Source organism: Photinus pyralis, unplaced genomic scaffold (assembly GCF_008802855.1).
Source record: "Photinus pyralis isolate 1611_PpyrPB1 unplaced genomic scaffold, Ppyr1.3 Ppyr1.4_LG8, whole genome shotgun sequence".
NCBI lineage: Eukaryota > Metazoa > Arthropoda > Insecta > Coleoptera > Lampyridae > Photinus > Photinus pyralis.
The window spans coordinates 4,322,956-4,330,676 of NW_022170819.1; the positions used below are offsets into that span (position 1 = coordinate 4,322,956).

At 34.6% G+C, this 7,721-nt stretch overlaps 1 protein-coding gene across 2 annotated transcripts in view; it reads left to right on the plus strand.

Moving 5' to 3' along the window:
• The window catches only part of LOC116178838 (protein gooseberry-like), a 38,213-nt gene extending 34,181 nt beyond the window's left edge, over nucleotides 1-4,032 (plus strand). For both annotated transcript variants that reach the window (XM_031498463.1, XM_031498464.1), the window contains one exon: nucleotides 3,815-4,032. In XM_031498463.1, the coding sequence (XP_031354323.1) occupies nucleotides 3,815-3,917 (103 nt within the window). In that variant the 3' untranslated portion in view covers nucleotides 3,918-4,032. The remainder of the gene's footprint in view (nucleotides 1-3,814) is intronic.
• The last annotated feature ends 3,689 nt before the right edge of the window (nucleotides 4,033-7,721 follow it).

The following is a 7,721-nucleotide window of genomic DNA, read 5'->3' on the forward strand; positions in this document are numbered from 1 at the left end:
GTCCGTGTGCATGATAACTTGTTTAGAAACGTGCGATCGCTTTGAAAATTGGTACACATGGTCTTAAGGATATAAGAAAGGCCCCTATTGTTTTTAAGTTACGTAGACTATCGAGTTCGGTATTCAGATGTATCGGATTTTTATATTTGATTTTGTGACAATGGAAACTTTCCCTAAACATTTCTAAATTGTTCTCAAATATTTGAATAACTTAAAAGTACTGCCTTTTTTTGTGGCTCGAAAAAAAATTCTCAGATCGACCCGGAAAAAAAATTTCCTTATAGAGTGTGGCCTGTAGAATCCATAATTTCAAACAGTTTCAAGATTGGGCTACTAGTTCAAAAGTTACAGCCCTTTGAATTTTTTTTCGAAATTGGTTTCTAGTCTATAACTTTTGATTGAGAAATCTGATCGAAAAAGTACGAATTGTTTTGGATTCTACGCACCAAAATTAATAAGAAAAAGTGTTTTCCCGAGAAATTTTTGTGTAGTCGATTTTTGGTAAAAAAGGAAGGTTATACACTGCCTTTTTTTGAGCCCCGAAAAAAAAATTGTCTCAGATCGACCCGAAAAAAAAATTTTCTTATAGAATGTGGCCTGTAGAATCCATAATTTCAAACAGTTCCAAGATTGGGCTACTAGTTCAAAAGTTACAACCCTTTGAATTTTCTTTCGAAATTGGTTTCTAGTCTATAACTTTTGATTGAGAAGTCTGATCGAAAAAGTACAAATTGATTTGGATTCTACGCACCCAAATTAATAAGAAAAAGTGTTTTCCCGAGAAATTTTGGTGTAGTCGATTTTTGGTAAAAAAGGAAGGTTATACACTGCCTTTTTTTGAGGCCGGAAAAAAAATTGTCTGAGATCGACCGGAAAAAAACATTGTCTTATAGAATTTGGCCTGTAGAATCCATAATTTCAAACAGTTTGAAGATTGGGCTACTAGATCAAAAGTTACAGCCCTTTGAATTTTTTTTCGAAATTGGTTTTTTGTCCATAACTTTTTATTGAGAGGTCTAATCGAAAAAGTACGAATTGATTTGGATTCTACGCACCAAAATTAATAAGAAAAAATTGTATTCCCGAGAAATTTTGGAGTAGTCGATTTTTGGTAAAAAAGGAAGGTTAAATATTCAAATACTATGCGAAGTATTCGAATACTTCTCAAAGTATTCAAATACCTTGCGAAATATTCGAATACTTACTTTACGAAGTATCCAAATACTTTGCGAAGTATTCGAATACGAAATATTTGTGAAAGTATTTGAGTTACAAATACAAATACTGCTTCCATAAAAGTATTTAACTACAAAGTATTTGCATACTTTAAAGGATTTGAATACTAAAAAGTATTTACAAAATCTAATACTGCCCAGCTCTGACTGGAAGACTGCTTGACTGACCTCTCTATTAAAAATGCAAGTCCAGGCGTTCTCCAACGCTGGGGAAGAAGCATTCGCCACCCATCATCCATTAGAGGAAGAAGAGGAGGACCTTAGCAGCCAATTTATGGAAGAGATGAAAGATGATGGGATACAGCACAATGAGACTCCAACCACGTCAAAGAGGCCGAGAAAGTTTTAACATTTATTAGGATATTTCAAAACTCTTTTTGGAATTTTCCAACTAATGTTTTGATATGACTAGTACTTTGAATGCTACAGACGACAGAAAGTTGTCAAATAGTACAATTTAGCGAATATGGGAAAAATTATCCGTCGATTACTAGGTACCTTATAAATTGGTCCAGTTTTAAAGTTGGGGGTGTCAATCGACGCAAATTTAGTGCTCTTCAATTTGGCTCTTTGTAGGGCTTTCGCTAGGATACGTTGTTTAGGAGTTACTAGTGGAAAACTAAAGAAAGTACGAAAATGTCGAAGATTTTTGAGCACCGAAAGTTACGCTCAACCCTTGGAGGTGTACAAACTCAGATTACTTGTGAAGACTATATTACGGTTTTTAAATGATTTCCAGTCACTTCGTGCGAGCGTCCTTTCAGGTCTAATTTTACTGGCTTTGCAAATGCTTTCGATTTTTTTTCTACGGTACTTCTTGTGTTTCACAGAATTTTTCAAATTCTTCATGTTTCTCAGCTTATTCTTATTCCAGAGGAAATTAGTCTGAGATTCCCAGATATTCTTCACGAATCCCTAAGACATTTTTTAGATACTCTTCAAAGATCCCCTCGAAATTATAGGAAACTTATAAACTAGGGGATTCCTACAAAGACAAACCGCAGCATTTGCAGAATTATTGGAAAAGAAACTTAATAACACATGGACATAGAAGAACACAGAAGACAATGTATCACCGGTAAAAAATAACTTACTAGATAATTAAAAAATAAAGAAATGGAATGAAAAAATAAATGAAAGGTTTAATTCAACTTTTCGGAGATGTCATTAAAACGATATGCCAGACGGTGTATTAAGAAAATTATAAATTTCGTAAAAGAAAGAACACTTTTAAGTGTATAATTAAAAATTGAGCAACCTGTAATAACGCATACATTCACAGACACACACAAAACAGATCAATAATTTAAGTAAATAAATTGCAAACACTTAATTGCACCTTCTCAATGTTTAATTATATCTGATACTTTTGAAGCGAAACTAGGATGGTGAATTAGAAGCGTCGTTGCCCAATCTTAATTGTTAAAAACGCGTAGATATTCGGGACCGGCCGATTGGCAAATAAAATTTACCAAAACGCAAACACCCAGAAGTGGCAATTAAATCGAATTACTGCTCAAATTAATTACATCTCTTAATAAATAACCTCAAACCATATTTAAGTCAAGTAAAATGAGGTAAGCTTTCATTAAGCTGACCGACTCGAATTAATTGCACCTACTACCGTATTATTTTGAGTGCTGCTGCAACTGCCAATTATACAGTCGAGCAGACACGTCCTCCTCGTCCTTGCAATACGAAAATGATATCATTTCGTACGGGACGGCCGGTAAGGGGCAGGTCATAGGCAGATTTAAATTTTTTTATAAAATTTCTACTACCAAAGTACGCAATCATTGAATGCTATATGAAGATCGTGCAACGACTAAATAATACGGTATTAGGCTTTTTATTATAACTTTGTGTATGGACCGATGCCGCTTTTACATGGAAAAATGATGTAACGGCTATGTAGGGGTACCTGCATCATCAATCATACAATCGAGGCGACTTTAAACGTTGCAATTGCTCCGAATTTTGTTTCCTAAATGTAGGCAGCTTTGGTTCGTTTAAATTTGGATGCGGAACACGAATAAATGTATAATTTCGACATTTGAGGTATAAACTGATTCAGTACTCTTTTTGGAAAGAATCAGTCGCTAATATGAATAGTTTTCTGCAGAACTTGTGTACAGGTTTATATGGATTGAACATTTTATTTCAAAAAGATAAGAAAGAGGAACAGGAAGAGGAGGTGCAAAATATTTTTTAAAGGAATTAGAATTGCAAGCCCATTTCCATTTGGGCCTATAGTATGAATGTTGAACAGAAGAACAAAAATGTATAAAGAAATGGAGCAATGCAAGAGCAGAACTCTGTACTTCTAAAAGTCAAGGGGAGAAAAAATGGGTGGGAGATTTTTGGACGGATTAGATTTGCCTTCTGCAATCCATCTTTCTACGTTTCCCAGTAACTCTAGTAAATTCACTCAGTTTATGTCGTGCCAGAGGTATTCCGCAGGGCTCTCTATTACGACCGTTACTGTTCAGTACAACTGACACTGCGTTTTGAAATTCGCGCAACTAACATATGAGCACTTTGTAATTCACAAATATTAATAAGCTCCTTTCTGTTTTCAGTTTCTTCGCCGGAAGCCACTACGGTGCCCACTCGCCGGGCGAAGCGAAATCCGGCTACCCCTACTTCGGTACGATGGAAATGTGTGCAAGTCGTGTTCATTAAAAAAAATAAATTGTAAATACCTTTTCTCGATGATTAGAAAAAAAAACCTTTTACATATTTAAGCCAATGTAAGTTTAAGTATATTTATCTTGTAAATAATAGACATCGAAGCTGCGTTGTAATTTTAATTCGAAAACCATTAGTAAGCAGATAATTTTTTTCAGCTTTTTATAAATTAATAAGTGCAAGACGAGACGAGGCGATTGGAAAAAAGAGGCAATTACGCTGGGATTACCATCAAAGTTAATATTAAACCGCTGTCTTTAATAAACACTTAATAACTGCTGTTTATCGACTTTTAACTTGGTAGTTAATCATTCGAGGTGGTCCCTAAGCCTAAGAGCTTTATTATGGCAACAAGAAAAAAGGAAATTTAATGTAGGTATATATTTGAATTATACGTAAGCGAAGTTCAAACTGAAATGGATGGACGCGAACAGGTAAGTACTTAGATTGGATGCATTGCGGAGGATTAAAAGTGCTTAATCCAGTAAATAATTGCGGCAGGAATAATTAGGTTTCCCGACGTTTTGCAGGTGAAATGTGAAAACGAGCTGAAAATAGGTCGAAACGTATAAAACGTTGCGAAGTGCATACCAAAATTATTTCTATCCACATTTTGAATGCGTATTCTTTTCATGCAACATTATCAGGAAAGTGTTTCACCACATTTTTTTTTCACCAAATTGTGGGGCTTGATATCATGGAACACCTAATGCTTCCAAGCGAATATTCATGATTAGAAGACAATAAGACAGTAAGTAAATCATTGACCTTTACACGGTAAGCTCGAAACTACAATAATAGATGCTTTTTAGCGCATTTCCACAAAAATAAAAAAAATGCGCTATTGTGGCCACTTTGTCCGTCCGTCCGTCCGTCCGTCCGCTACATTTGCGACGCTACTACTATAGTTCTTTATCTTAAGAGCTATCGTTCTACTTTTTTCGCTATTTGGTTTGTTATGGTGTCGAGGCTTGCACCAAGGAAGGAATTTTTTCTGCGTTTATCGCTAAAAAAGTTGTTGTAAAAAAACCAACAAACCGTTTTTTACATGTTCCATAATTTTACACTTTTGCCGTTTATTAACCATCCTAGAGATCATTTATAATTTTGTATTGTTGTCTGTCGTCTGTCTGTTGGTCTGTCCGTCTGTTCCTGTGCCTGTCTGTCCCTCTATCTGTCCGTGTGCACGATAATTTTGTTTGCTTTTGCTTTGCTTTTACATCTCCGTTAGTTACGAACTGAATTGCATGAAATTCAATATGGGCATAGTCTTAGCCATATAATACGCAATGCCAAAAGTTGAGTCGAATCGATTCAAAATTCACAGTGCCCTTTTCGCATCTCGGCCATTTATAAACCGAATTGCAAACTTTTTTTAGTATTTGAATGAAATTTGATACATAGGCACTTGGAATAAAGGAAAATCTAACGCCAGTTTCAAAATTTGGTTTTGCGCATGCGCAGTGCGAACTTTTTTATTTATGGAAGAATTTAAACGAAATTTGATACATAGGCGCTTGGAATGAAGGAAAATCTAGCGCCAGTTTAAAAATTTTATTTTGCCCATGCGCAGTGCCAACTTTTTTTATCTATGGAAGCATTTAAGTGAAATTTGATACTTTGGCGCTTGGAACAAAAGAAAATCTAACATTAGTTTCAAAATTTAGGTTTGCGCATGCGCAGTTCCAACTTTCTTATTTAGAAAAGCATTGAAATGAAATTCTTCTTATAAACTGAAATTGAAGTAGCACGTCAAAAATGGATTGCCCATGTGCAACGCTATCTTTCATATTTGTGGCCGGATTTTGACGATTTTCAGAAGTTGCATCTTACAAATGGGAAATGAATGCAAGTGGAAATGCGCTTTATGTAAATCGTTTACGATTACTTTTTAACTTGTTAACTGTTTGCCCAATGCTCCAATTTTTGAAAACATTTCTCAGTCATTATCCAATAAGCAAAACGAAGCACCAAAAGCATTAAGTGAAAATGTTTTTATAGAAGAAATTTTGTGGGTTGGGTGGTTGACCTTCCCTCCCGCAACCAATTGAATTTCTCAATGTCTCCACAATTTCATAGTTTTCTTGAATCCCTCTTTGTCTTTAATTTTAATAATAATAATAGTGTAATGCCCAACAGAAAACAACTTCCAATTACGGGACATTTAACACAGATAATAGAGGCGATCAAGTAAACATCACTAAAACCAGAAAAATTACTATAAAAACTAAAATAATGAACAAAAACAACTATAGTAAAAATAGTAATTAAAGATAAAATTAACCAAACTCAAAATTTAATATATCTCTGATTGTTTTCTGGAAAACTGTTTTGAAGTCTTTTTTACACCTATGCAATTTTTCTCATTTATTTTATTTTATATCAAACCGCTTTTGAATATACCCCCTTTCAAAAAAAGTTTTACCTAGGTGAATTCTAATATGCGCTCGTATTAAAAAGTGGTCGTTTATGCGTTTAGGCCTTCCCGAAATGGCGTAATATTTTATGAAAATTTCTACAATGCGATAAAGAAATCTGGAATTCCGTATAAGGCCCTGGAGCACTATGGAAAGCATCCTGGAGCTTTTTGGATGCTGCTCAAAGCGTCCTCCCAAAATATTTTTACCCTCTTCCGCACTTTTAGCAGTTTTAGCGGTTCTCCAGATCAGCGTTAAAAAAGAAATGAAGATTATACTTATACCTTTGGGCTTAATCAAAGAAAATTTCCACATTTAATGTAAAGAAAGACATGTAAATCACTGAATAGGTCGGAAAATAGTTTTTCCAGAGACCGAGAGAACGAAAAAATTCAGAGGTGTAGGTAGTTTTCGCAGGTATTTCTAGATTATTCTCACATTTCACCGAAAGGGAAAAGTTGGAAAGAAGCAGATACCTCTCATTACAATAATAATAATCTTTATTACCCTGAAAAAACGTAACAGATGTAGTTAAAAAAAATTATAAATGGTAATTTTAGTACATATTTCTTTTATGTATTCTTAAATCCATATGCCTAGGCACTTCGTGGCTTCAGGCCCTGAATTCAGATCATCTCGCAAATTATATGATGTGGCTCGGTAAAATTGCAGTTAGATTTTCTTTTTGATTTTTGAAAAACTAATTTTTGATTAATTTCGATTCGTATCATCGTTTAAAACCATTATCTGTCAACAAAAAAACCTGTTTACAATCGAAAACATAGATATTCTATCCGCTTTGGTTGCCAAGAAGAAATCAAAAAAAGAAGTGCTTGTTTTTCGATATTTGGGGATGGACGATGGAACTCTCAAAGAAATCAATTCGATATATAGGAAAATTTTAAGGTATTCCACAAAATACCTTCCAGCTAGGTCAAACAAATCAAAATTGAGACTTCTAGACTTGGAACTACACTTCCGGCATCTGTTGTAAAGAAAAACCCTATTGTTTAAATTTAAAAAAAAATTGAGACTCAGTGGCTTCATTCAATTTCCGAAAATGTTTGCATAGTACCCCGCAGCAGACGGTCGATAGTGAAAAAATTTAAAACATCTTAAATTACTGAGAGTTTTTTTCCAAATGTTTGCCATAAAACTCCTTCTACTTAACTTGACTAATTTTTTCCGAATACGGATAACACGCTTTAAAATTCCCACAACTTTTGTTAACTTGCTTAATAATAAATACAAGCTACGTCTTCAACTAATCAAATCGGCAACACGGAACGCCCGAATAAAAATAGCAGAAACGTACCCTTTCTAACCGTCGCGAACTAACAACAGCAGCCCCCTTTTTACCTTGTCTCAAGTATTTAAAGGG